This window comes from Solanum tuberosum, unplaced genomic scaffold (genome assembly GCF_000226075.1).
Source record: "Solanum tuberosum cultivar DM 1-3 516 R44 unplaced genomic scaffold, SolTub_3.0 scf00302, whole genome shotgun sequence".
Lineage (NCBI taxonomy): Eukaryota > Viridiplantae > Streptophyta > Magnoliopsida > Solanales > Solanaceae > Solanum > Solanum tuberosum.
Genome location: NW_006239238.1, coordinates 634,115 through 646,598, shown reverse-complemented (window position 1 = coordinate 646,598; position 12,484 = coordinate 634,115). Strand labels below are relative to the sequence as shown.

General features: G+C 36.3%; 2 protein-coding genes across 3 annotated transcripts; both read right to left on the bottom strand.

Annotated features, from left to right (window-relative positions):
• Nucleotides 1-287: 287 nt before the first annotated feature.
• Nucleotides 288-9,253, bottom strand: LOC102585427 (cytochrome c-type biogenesis ccda-like chloroplastic protein). 2 transcript variants are annotated; one of them, XM_006360066.2, is made up of 12 exons: nucleotides 9,053-9,253; nucleotides 7,383-7,538; nucleotides 4,951-5,006; nucleotides 3,886-4,016; nucleotides 3,705-3,790; nucleotides 3,578-3,609; nucleotides 2,640-2,801; nucleotides 1,883-1,955; nucleotides 1,667-1,767; nucleotides 1,239-1,331; nucleotides 857-903; nucleotides 288-710 (listed from the first exon to the last, which is right to left on the bottom strand). In XM_006360066.2, the coding sequence occupies exons 1-12, from the start codon at nucleotides 9,189-9,191 to the stop codon at nucleotides 638-640; spliced, it is 1,149 nt and encodes a 382-aa protein (XP_006360128.2). In that variant the 5' UTR covers nucleotides 9,192-9,253; the 3' UTR covers nucleotides 288-637. The 2 variants fall into 2 exon arrangements, with proteins under 2 accessions (XP_006360128.2, XP_006360127.2); XM_006360065.2 differs by having other exon boundaries at nucleotides 4,951-5,003.
• A 719-nt stretch (nucleotides 9,254-9,972) lies between these two features.
• Nucleotides 9,973-12,251, bottom strand: LOC107063179 (uncharacterized). The gene is made up of 3 exons (XM_015314708.1): nucleotides 12,098-12,251; nucleotides 11,938-11,992; nucleotides 9,973-10,230 (listed from the first exon to the last, which is right to left on the bottom strand). Exons 1-3 carry the CDS (start codon nucleotides 12,177-12,179, stop codon nucleotides 10,074-10,076), a joined length of 294 nt encoding a protein of 97 aa, XP_015170194.1. The 5' UTR covers nucleotides 12,180-12,251; the 3' UTR covers nucleotides 9,973-10,073.
• Between the last annotated feature and the right edge of the window lie 233 nt (nucleotides 12,252-12,484).

Genomic DNA, 12,484 nt, shown 5'->3' with positions numbered 1-12,484 from the left:
TATCTATTATGATTAAAAGAAAAATCATGAATGTGAACAAACTGCTGGTCAAAGAAGTTTGGTTGCAGATCCCCCATTCTTCATTAAACTATTGCATTCAAAGTCAATCTCCAACAGCCTCTGCCAAAGCCATACTTGTGAAACAACCATGAAGCTGGATACCCATCTCTTTATTAATTACTTCCTCCTAATAAATTATTCTCAACATACTTGCTTTTTTGCTTTTTGGGGGCTAATAAAACTTAACTTCTTTCGTCCAAATTAAGAATCAAGAATATAGCAGATGATTAACACAACAAATTACAATTCATTAAAAGGTTGTATTGGTTATACAGTTTTATCTATTTACACAAAATGGTGTCATGGACGTTACATTCTCACACATACATAATTCAAGTTTTTCTTATTTCTATTGAAAGATGTATCCAGTATGGTATCAATTAATATGTTCTAGTTACAACCTGTTGTAGGAGTGGAAGTCGTGTGAACACACCGTACCTTTGCTTGCTCACTAGTTTGGAATTTTGATCTATGTAACTCCATGGTGCTTTGCCTGAGCATTCACAACTCAAACATTAATGAGAAGAAGGTAAGCTCATTCCCGTTCCAGTTGTTGCTATGTGAATAGCTAATTAGTCTACATAGCCATTGTCACCGGAAAAAGCTTGTCGAGAAAGGTATAGACACCCCCACCTAGTAGTAGCGCACCACTGCAAAATAAATGATTGAGAAGACAAGTATCTGGCTGAGTACTTAAAAAATGCAGTTACGATGGTATTAGAGAGGAAGTGACTGAAGCACAAGAGGTTTATGTTATCTATTACTAACATTGCCCTTAGTTTTCACAGACAATTACCTGATTGGATTGATCCATGCTGAGAACTTGCGAAATGAAAGAATACTCTGCAAATGACACATGTGCAGTTGTTCAGTGCTTAAATGGTGATGAACATATGCAAGCAATAACTCTAAGGCAGAAGAAGTAAACTTAAGCTATAGTAACCCCCAACTATCAAACATATTTCTTTTTTCTTGTGCAGGGGCACAGCGGTTGCTGAAGGGAACATGACAGAAGACAAGGAAGCGGGATGAGTGGCATTGAATTGGGAAAAGAATTCTTAAAACATGTCTTTCCATTTAAATGTAAAGCTCCATAACATGGGTGCTACAACAAGAGGTCCATGCACCATCTAAAAGCTGCTGATCATAATAACAATCATTTGGAACATATGAAATACCTGCAGTGCTCCAGCAAAAGAAGCAGCAAGAAGTAAGGGAGTAACATAGCCAGTAGTGTATGTCAATAGCAAGCTGCCCCCAATAACTGGATCCTGTTATAGAAGATTATTAAGAAGCAATTCATATCCAACCTAGTTATACAACCAAAATAAATACAAGATGTAAAAGATACTGCGCAATTCTAGTGGTCAAAGCCAGGTGCTGAACTATTTGATTTAAGGCATGCATTATAAAATACTTTTGTTTGAAAGAAATCCTGATGACATAATACGTAATTACTAAAAGATTAAGCCAATCAACAGATGGTGGTTATATGCTGGTGCTTTTAGTAGTTTCACTATTTTTCTGGGAAGACCCTCTTTCCCAAGAATTGAAGAGAAAAATCATTTCATCATCCTGAGAACCAAAAAGTCACAATTTGTAGTACCCGAGAAGTAGCAACATAGCCGAGCAAGGTTGCAAGGACTGGTGTACTGCATGGTGATGCAGCTAATGCAAATGTAAGACCAGCCAAATAAGCTTGAACACCTAGGCATCAAATGTATAAAATGTCAAATGATAATATCTGGCTTATTGAGACCATTCCCATACCCAAACAAACAGAGATAATGTCCAGTGTAGGGTAATAATTATAGCCACTTACTTGAAGGAAAGCTAGCAGCGGCTGAGCGAGGATCAAAGTTGTCGAAAAATGAGGGAAGTTGTAACTCAATTACCTGCAGCATTGTCATAGAACAAAGATATTAGCATGGAACCAAAAAGGCAAAGGCAAAAAGAGAAAATATTGGAAGAGTATGCAATATGTTGATTGCTACTACAAAACTTAATTACAACAACAACAACAACAGATATGAAACTTAAGTAGGAATGTATATCAATATATGGCACATAGGTTAGATAGACAGTCTCAAGGATAGGCCTACTTCAAACCAATAATTAATATGATTTGTACTTGTGTTCCAATGTTTTGATACTAAAAAACCTCGAAAAGGTAACTTCTGAAAAATCCAAAACATATAATTCGTACTTAGATCTGATTGTTTTACCCACAATTTTCACTACCCAGTTACCAAAAGTATCAGTCGTCATTCAATCCAAATGCCTAGACGCATCTTCCTGCCTTTTCCTTCGCAGGTTCTCATTAAGGTAAAGGTGATGTGGGAGCATCTGGTACAACATCTTTTTTTAACTGATACTTATTTATGCAAGCAAGAACGATTAACATATCAACATGATAATCCATGTAATTCCTTAATAGAAAAATCTGAATATCAGACAAAGCAACTACAACCATGGGCTCAATAAAGATTACAGACAATAGTACTCAACAAACTCTCTACGAAAATTTAGAAGTAAAAGCCTATTACCACACTATTGAAGCATTCAACATATGTAGTTACCTCTAACAGGTTTAGACCCATAACAATAGCTAAAAAGGAAGCAGCCACAGGCAGTCCTTGTCCTATTTGTCCATATGCCTTTCCAGCAAATGCAGCTGCAACACCCAATAATGCTAGTGTGGTTGCCAATCCCAGTGCAAATGCAATTGAATCTCCAACAACCTGTCAACGAGGATAGCCTAAGTGAAACAGAGAAATTTAAACTAGCACTATGCCCTAGTAGGTATTTTAAGTGTAAAATGCAGAATTCTGCAAAGCTTTGACCATAGAAACATCAATTTTCTACTTCCTAGTACTCCTTTCATATTCTATATTACACCTTTTGGTTGGATATAGAGTAGAAGATATTAGTTTGACTTCTATATAAACAGTAGTAGAAATATCGAAGGACCAATTGACAAGCTAGTTTGATCAAATTCAAAGTTCGAATTTGACTATTAATATTATTTATTTTTTATCAGTAAACTGTCTTTATTGATGCATTCCAGCAAAAAGCAGATGCCGGGAGAGAGTTACAACCAAAAGCAATGGGTTATTACACATTACAAGTTGTGTAATGAGCTGAGGAAGTCAATCATGGCATCAGAGTGACATTTATACTAGCCATTTTACACCAAAAACTGAGCAAATAAATATTTGTTGCTTAAGGTTAAAATCGATTAGTTAAAAGAATTTGAATCTGGAATGGTGTTGAACACTTTTATATGTCCCAAAATGGAAACTGAGATAGAAGCTTATCCTAAAGAAAATCACACATACTCTCTACCAAGATATATTAAACAAATACCATTCACCCCTTAAAGGATTCACATGTAAGCCTGGCAAAATTTTATGTATGATCTGTAGTTTAAGTTCCTTCATTGTGACCAATGCACATCAAAAGTGCAAGGATAAAGTACAAAACAACATAAAGTTAAATTAAAGAGTGAGGTTTTTACCGCTACTCGGCTTTTCCCAGAACCAAAAGCCCCTAAGATCATTTCCAAAGAACGTACAATAAGTCAGAGAGAGAGAACATATGTATGCTGCATATAAAGAGCAAAGATTCAACTTCAAAGTGCCCACCAATATAACCAAGGGTCAGAGGCAATACGCTGAGTGTACAAGGTGACAGGCTAGTTACAAGCCCGGCACCAAAAATAGTGGCCAAACTGCAAGGAGGAAAGTCTAAGAATTAGAAGCACAAAAACTTTATGAATACATTCTATCAGTACCAGATGAAACTTTCATGATATAAGATTTAGACCTAGTAAAACTAAGAACAGTCAACTGGCCCTGAACAGCTTCATTAGCTTGTTGACCTGCAGAATACAGAAGGCCACCAAAAAGATCTCCAATGCTTCCATCAGCTAAAGTATAGACAGCGCTAGAAAAATCCTGAAGCCAATGAAGACAAGTAAGTACCCTTAGCATATAATCAGTTGAAGATTTACTACTGCTTTATGTGACATACATTCCACTAGCAAATGAATAGCGAGCTCAAATTGCAAAGAATCTCAAAGAAGTTCCAGCAAAAAGCAATTAAACATCAGAAAGATACAAATCAATTGGGCCCACAGTGTAAGTGGCTTCATGACTTCATCAACATGTTGCTAGCCGGAATAAGACATTTCGCTCGATAGCAGGTCAAGCTTCCACCCAAAGTGTACCTAGTTTCATCAGCTCCCCTCAAATTGTTGAGGTTTAAACAAGGATCTCACATCTTATCATCTTTAACACTGGTTTATAAAAGATTAACATTTCACATATCATCCCCTTAAAGATGTTAAATACAAATCTCCCACTAAGACAGCAATAGACAAGGAAACTGATGCAGAAAGTAATACAAGAAATTCAGCTTCTCAAGAGAACATCTAGGATAAAGTCCGGTATGAACTCATTTACTCTAAACTGTTGTTGTTATTTCAGTAAATGATATCTCATAAAGCAAGTAAACAGAACAGAGCAGTAAGTAAAGAATCATTTCTTCAATTCAGGGGCAACAGGACAGAATAAAATATGCATCCACATAATTAGTAACAACAACAACATACCCAATATAATCCCACAAAGTGGGGTCTAGGGAGGGTAGAGTGTATGCAGACCTTACCCCTACCTCAGAGGTAGATCCACATAAATAGTAAATGAAACATATGCTGGATTTATCGATGAAACAGATGCTGCACAGATCATCTTATGTTATCACGTGCCATGATGGTTTCACAGAAGTATATGCAACACAAAAACAAATCACCCTCTTTCCCTGGCTAGAAGAGACAACAGGCACCAAACAACAAAGTAACGCACTTAAGGTTAATGAAGGAATTCTCACCATCATGTTATCCATAGTCGAAGCATTTGCAGTATGCGTTGCAACCAAATTTGCTGCTGAATGTGAAGACATATAATTAGTGTTACTTATTGTAAAGCATGATTAATTATGAAAACAGCCAAAGCGTTCACTAAACAGAAAATAAGTCATTCAAATCGAAGTCAAAACAAAATGCAAGCTACAGTGTTACTAAATGAATTTAATAGACGTCACAAATCAAGTCTACAAACACTTTCTGAAAAGAAAAATCATGAAACAGTTCATACATTACATAATCAATTAAAGAAACAAAAATAATGATTCCTGCTACAAATTCACCTCAAGAAACAACAACATACCCAGTGTAATCCAACAGGCAGGGTCTGGGGAGTGACCAAAGATATTTTTCAAAAACCTTTAGCTTGTTCACAAATAGAGAAAATGACCAAAATGGTCCTTAATGTATAAGGGTTGAACAATATTGGTCCTTCATATATACTACTTTATTGAAATAGTCCTTGATCTATATAAAAAGATGTTCATTTTGAACTCTACCCTAGGAAGGGCTTGGTGTATTTGTGAAGAGAAAATGATCAAAATGGTCCTTGATGTATAAGAGTTGAATAATTTTGGTCCTTCATATATACTATCATATTGAAATAGTCCTTCATGTATGTTAAAAGAGATCATTTTGATCCTTAACCCTAAAACTAACCATAAAAGTTAAAAATTCTGTTAACTTTAAATGGGTCCCTTGAAATTAACTCGTGAAAGTATCATTTCTCCCTCAATCTTCTTTCTTCTTTTTTTTTTGGTCAGACTCAAATCTTCCTTCTTTATCAATTCTTCTTTCTATTAACAAAACCCACTTTTACTCACAATTTTTTTTTCAAATTTCAAAAAGATATTTTTAAGATTCTATTTTCTACCCTCGTTCATTCATATTATTTGAACAGTAGAACAAAACAAGTAAATACATTGAAAAATTATTAATTTAAAAAAGGGGGAAAAACAAAATTCTTCCCGTATAGAGCTTCCATAAGTAAGAGAGAATAGTTGGTTAAAGCCTGAAAATAGTTGACTTATGATAATCTCGCAGGAAGAATGAAGTATTTTACCTACTTTACTTAGTTCATATTTGTATTAATGATCTCATTTTGTTTTACGTTTATGTATGTAAATGTGAGTTGCTGGAAATTTTGTTTAGTGGGAGATAAGAAATGGGTGTAATGTTATTTTTCTTACAAGGATATTGCAGGGGGTGGATTGAGGATGCAGAATGAGCTTTAATGGTGTAAGAAAGAAGATTGAGGGAAAAGGGCTAGTTGTCACTGGGACCCACAATTTAACAGAATTTTTAACTTTTATGGTTAGTTTTAGGGTTAAGGATCAAAATGATCTCTTTTAACATACATGAAGGACTATTTCAATATGATAGTATATATGAAGGACCAAAATTATTCAACTCTTATACATCAAGGACCATTTTGATCATTTTCTCTTCACAAATACACCAAGCCCTTCCTAGGGTAGAGTGTACGCAGACCTTACTCCTACCTCATAGATATAGAGATGTTGTTTCCTATAGACCCTTGGCTCAAGTAAAGCATCTCAAAGCATTTTGAGTGTGATTGGTACACTCAAGTGAGTCTAGCTTCCTTTAATGGCATTCAAGATGGCCAATGTCAGTGAGGAGATTTGATTTTGATGAAGACAATCATGCGAGCCAAACTACATTACACTAAGTAATTTTATGCATCAATCTTTGACTTGGTCAATCATTTACTACGTCATTCACAAAGCAGTTTCAGACGTGTTTGGGATTGAGGACTCATGATTCCACTACATAGGATTTGCCTTTGTTATGGCTTAGGTGAGAGGAGATGTGTGGTGAGGGCATTGAGCAATATGGAAAGATTTGCTCCATCGGTACTCAGTTGATAGTCTGGAAGGAAAGGAATTGCAGGGTTTAAAAGCAGAAGCGGAGCCAGAATTTAAAGTTTATGAATTCTAAACTTGCCACCAGATTCATAGCTCGTTTTAGTTATTGAGTTCACAATTAAATATTTATACATATTTAATGGATTCATCCGAACTCAGTTAATATTCCCTCCACCCCTAAAGTCTTGTCAAGACATTATCTTGGTTTCAGCTTTCTAAATTTCAGGAGAATATATAGCAGTCCTCTTGCAAAAATGATTGGGCTCTTTCTCGTAAGCTATAATGTAGTGTAGGATTTCCTATTTGTGTATATAACTTCTATAGTCCGTTGCTCTTTGTACTAGTCAAGTCTCAAGTTATGGACACGTTACTACTACTAAGCCAGAGCAAAAACAAGACATAAACAGCATATATATATATATATGTTTATCCCTGGAAATTTAACTAGAATGCTCAGCCAATATAGTTCTCCCAAATTTTTCATGATTAGCAAGATCGTCTGAGGAGAATACCTATGACAGCAGTTGAGAGCATTGTGCATGTAATTGGAGCACTAGTGCCAGCCATTGACAAAGAAAAAGCATCTTCATGGAGATCCTTCGATTTTTCTTTGCTGCACGAAATACTTCTGCTGAGAATTTTCCTATGCTCCATGTTGCAATGCGCACCTAGAAGAACGAACAGTGAAAAGTTAGTAGATAATACACAGTGTTAACTATGATCAAATGAGTAAATCGCTTGGTTTATCATGGATCAAAAATAGAAAAGGCAGACATTATCGCTTCGAATTGGAGCAAACTACATGTATCAGAACTTCTCATGAAGAACTTGAATTCACCTGAACTTGTATCCAAATTACTGAAATTAGTTAACAGTACCCGACGACATTCAGGGATGGATGTAGACCCATCGGGCAGGGATAATCATTCCGGTCCTGGTAGAAGTAGGCGACCATTCTCAAGAACGAAAAAGACTGCGCTGAGGGAAGCCCTATGAGTCACTGAAACCTTCCCGCGCCTATGCCACTCGGAGTGTTGAGTGTTGTTATGTTAGCTGGTGTAACTGATTAAACCGGGCATAATGCATTCGCACTGGGAACAGGAACTTGGATTTAGGACTTGCTTTACCCAATAGTTGTTGAACCCGAGGTTGGTAATAAACTGAAGCTGCTCAGTCTTCTAGCATAGCGGAGTGAGATATATCGAAGAATGAACTTAGCCTTCAACCACAAATGGGGTCCTTTAGGCAGCCGATTGCCCGTTTGCTTCCACTGGCTTACGTCGTGAAAACCCGTCAATGAAATAATGAAATGAAGAGAGGGGCTTTTCCCATCCTATGAGCCCTGCGAGCTCACGAGTCGTCAGTCACTCGGAGGATTTTATCGACCGGAACGCAGCGACGAAGGGCTTACCCCGAGACCTAGCATCGTCGAAGGTCAGGCTTAGGGCACGAGTTCTAAAGTGAATCATAAGGGGTCGCATATATAAATCAGGCTTGTGCAAGCAAGGGACACTTTACTTCAAGCGAATAGTGCTGCCTCGCTTTAGCTAGGCTGAGAATACGATTTCCGACATTGAACTTCAAAAGAAAGGAGGAGAAGACGATCTGCGGCTGCAAGTGTGCATGAAATAGCGCGTATATAAGAGCTGTTTGAATGGGTTGTGTCAGCCTTTTCCATGTATTGCAATTGGCAGATCACAAAAGGCAAGCAAGGCCATTTATCTTATCGTTGGATGCGCAAATCCCCTCTTCGCCCAAGGAATGCTTACCGAAGGGAAATGTTAACTACTTGAATAAGAAGACCGGAGTCTACCTTCGCATTAGGAGTTCCCTCATTTCAGATTATGTAAAGTACCCAAGGGCGTAAGCCGGCGGAAGCTGTATCATTTACGGCAGCCTACCTATAAGTATAAGTAAGGAGAGGATACAGCAGATTCTTAGGAGATGGCCGATATAATAAAAAGACCGAGATATTGACCTCAACAGTAATCAAATTAAATAAACTTCGACGAAAATGAAGAAGAAAAACCAGTAAGTACTTGAATTCACCTAAATCTGTATCAAATAACTGAAATGTCCAAACTATTGACCTCAACAGTAATCAGATTAAATAAATTTGTAAGAAAATGAAGAAGAAAAACTAAGAGATTGCTCGCGAGGTTCGAAAAGAGGATTTACTTGCCCTGAATTCTTCGTGGAAGATGCTTGAAGCTTGAAATATTGATAGGACGAAGGTGCTCGTAGAATCTGAAACTGTTAACGGCCAACTTCATTTGTGCTGAAGTTGTTAAAGTGCCAAAAGGCGAGTGCTGGAGCGCCATGAAAGAGAGAAGAAGAAGAAGAAGTGAACTTGGTCTTGCCGATTGAACTGTTGATATTTTTTTTCATTTTTCTCTCTATTTAATTTAAAGAGAATTGCATACACCTCCCTCAAAGTTTCAGCATATGCCATGCACTTCCTAATACTCCCTCCATCCAAATTATGTCCCTTAGGAAATCGATAAACTTAATACATTTTACTAAATCAACTTTATTTAATAAATCTCTCTTAAAAATTGAACAATATTAAGAAAGAGAAATATAAAAGTATAGTTGAAAAAATATTACTTTTTTTTTTAACCTGAGTTGGCACTTATTTTGAATTTTGAGAGGGAGGGAATAGTATATATGTATCAAATCACCTATCGTTTCACAGTTTGTTACAGTACCTCCAAACTTATCTAGTTTGTTAAGTTACACACTTTGAAAACTAAAAAGATCTTTTCCTTTTTTTCAATAAAAAGAAAAAGTGCTTTTTGGTTAAGTTATAAAGATGAGCTTGAAAAGGCTCACTTACAAAACTTTAAAAAAAATCACGTGAAATACATGTCCAAATGCTATAATTTTAACTTCCAAATACCATTTTTCAACTTCAACTTGAAAAACTCTTTATAAGATATCTCCCATACTAAGTAACTATACTATTGGATCAAACACAAATCACAGATTTTTCTTTTCCATGGTAGCATTTCATTCCATTCTAATAGTATTTGCACGCTATTCATTGTTTATCTCGGAAATGCAAGAACATTGACACGTTTTGGAGAAAGAATTAGGCGATTATAATGAAAGAAGAGAAACTCTTATACTGATGGCACACCCTGGGAGAGAGCATTAACATAACAAAATCAGCACTCATTCATAATTAATCACAAAAGATTCATTCACTCATATAACTTTTTGGCATGTTTAGTTCTCTCTATCTTGCTTTCGCTCCTCGTGATTCGTTCCTCCAATTTCTCACTTTTTGAAATAGCCTTTGCCATGGCCTTCTTTTTCCTGACATTCTTCGTCCTTTTCATTTGTACTCCCTTCATCTTTCTGCAATATCAAGCATAAGATATTAGCGGAAACAGGGTGAGGAATTGTAAGATGGGAGATGGGGGGAATTAGATGAGTACAAATGGAAGAATAATACAGAAGATGCATGAATTTCAAGTGCAAACATGCCTGCACCCCAGAAATATGTACAGGAAGTTCTCTTTTTTTACAAACAGTGCTTTTAAGCTCGTGAACTTCTCAACTTCTCAGTTAACTCCCTGAGCTTCTTTTTATTCTTTGCATCCCCTAAATAACAAGACATTAAGTGAGTGGTTTGGTTTGAGTCGGAGGACGGTTGGTGGGTTGCTTCAGACATTGGAGCTAGACAAGCATGGATACTTACCAAAGAGAGGAAGTTTATTCTTTTCATGCTGGAAATAAACAGTTCTTGGGTAAATATATTCCCCTATGTGATGGCTAAAATAAACACTACAAGAAAATTTTATTTGTCATAATCAAAAAGGGGAATTTGTCGAGTGTTTTTAATGATGTTTAACAAATATTGCTTGTCTTAATGGGGTGCTCTAGACTTCTAGTCATGTGAAGTTGGGAAAATGATAAGAATAACTAGAACGGAATTTGGCAAATTTGAATCTGGCAGGGTAAAGAATATTGCTAAATTACCATGGTAAAATTATAAATTATTATCTTGTGTTATCATTATGATTTTCAAGCTGCATAGATATTATGCAAAGGAGTTAGAATCATATAAGGAATCCACAAGATCTTAACCAGTCAAGGAAAGGAATTCTACTTGGCTTCGCCGGACTCAAACAAGTGAAATGAACGGACACTTTGATTTATATAGTCCATCCATGTTTTGCAAAACTCAAGCTTGATTAAAAAATTCAGCAACATAGTCCTCGGAGTTTTACATCAAAAGAAGCCTGAAAATACGTAGTGGAGCTAGACCAGTGTTTGAGTCTGTTCCAGAAGTCAAGCAGATCATCTCTCTTGTGTCAACTCTAGTGAATGTGATAGGTTATAAACTGTAATCTCTTATCAGCTTTTGTAGAAGCATTTATTGAGGTCAAAACTTTGTCTAAAGTTGTTTTTTGTGTTTTTTCAAGCTAAGGGTAGTTAGGAACTTTGTAAAGGTCTTAGAGGTAGGTCCTTTGGATTGTGGGTAATCCAATTTTAGTTCGGTGTTTTTAATGAAGTTGAGTTGAAATCCTACAAGGGTGTAGGTCATGGTTTCTACATCCATTCGAGCCTCGACAGTAACTTTATGTTCTTTTATTTGTTGTCATCAAATTCTGCTAAATTTGGAATGATCAGTTCCATCACTGTTCCGTAAAATCAGAAAATTTAGTAAAAGAACCAATTACCCCTCCCCTTGTCTCTATCTTATCCTAGTTCACTGAGAACATAGGATCTCTGAGAAAGTAGGCTTACTGAGATCAAACTTCCCCAAAGTTGCGAAATTCAATTTCTAGTTCAACATGGAATCATATTATATTAAACAAGTAGCCACAAAATAAAATATTTCTTGCAAGCATAAAGCTAAATATAACACCAACTGTGAAAAAGAACAGAACGTGATCACAGAACTTGCATTCTAACAATCCCGCCATTCAAAAAAAATACATAACAGAAGTTCATATTACTCCGTTCATAATATGTCCTAACAAAGAACACGTTAACTCAATTTACCAAAACACCGAAAGTTTCATCACGTTATAACACTATGAAAATCAGACAACTTACTTAAGCGATCCACCTATGTGTGGTTTTGGAGCTGCTGATTCTGAAGTATCCATGGCTGAAATTAAGCAAAATCCACGTAAATCAACAGAATTAAGGAAATTTTTGTAATAGAAGGATAACGAAGACACTGAAAAATTACAGTAGATAATTAGTAAATTACCCTGGGCATCCGTAACCGTTTGGTTAGTGGAGACATCCATGGCAGCTAGGCCATTTCTCTTCTTGTTTCTGTTCTTCGCCATAGCTACGCGAACGCGGAAACGGAAGGATTTTTTCGACTGTTCTAAATGCTAAGAAGAATTTAGGGTTCAGCAAATCCCTAATCTAGCTTGTATTGTTGGAGAGTGCATGGTGGGCCTGGAGCAGCTCACTAGCTTGAACTAGTCCACAAGATAATTTGGGTAGCCCAATATCATGAAAGCCCAAAATTAACATCAATTTCTTTTTGTTTTTTTACCATTCTTTTTTGAATATTTACACAGTGTGATCAGGCAATCAAAAATTTACATATTTACCTTGGCGTATAATTTATAAAACATTCAACAGA

Bases quoted from the DNA above. Each gene is read 5' to 3' on its own strand.
- LOC102585427 (XM_006360066.2), bottom strand. From the start codon at position 9,191: ATGGCGCTCCAGCACTCGCCTTTTGGCACTTTAACAACTTCAGCACAA. The intron at 7,539-9,052 runs GCAAGTAAATCC...TCGTTCTTCTAG, and splicing joins TCTTCCACGAAGAATTCAGG to GTGCGCATTGCAACATGGAG. The intron at 1,332-1,666 runs GTACTACAAATT...CTTCTATAACAG, and splicing joins GCTATGTTGCTACTTCTCGG to GATCCAGTTATTGGGGGCAG.
- LOC107063179 (XM_015314708.1), bottom strand. From the start codon at position 12,179: ATGGCGAAGAACAGAAACAAGAAGAGAAATGGCCTAGCTGCCATGGAT. The intron at 11,993-12,097 runs GTAATTTACTAA...GCTTAATTTCAG, and splicing joins AACGGTTACGGATGCCCAGG to CCATGGATACTTCAGAATCA. The intron at 10,231-11,937 runs GTAAGTTGTCTG...TTGATATTGCAG, and splicing joins CACATAGGTGGATCGCTTAA to AAAGATGAAGGGAGTACAAA.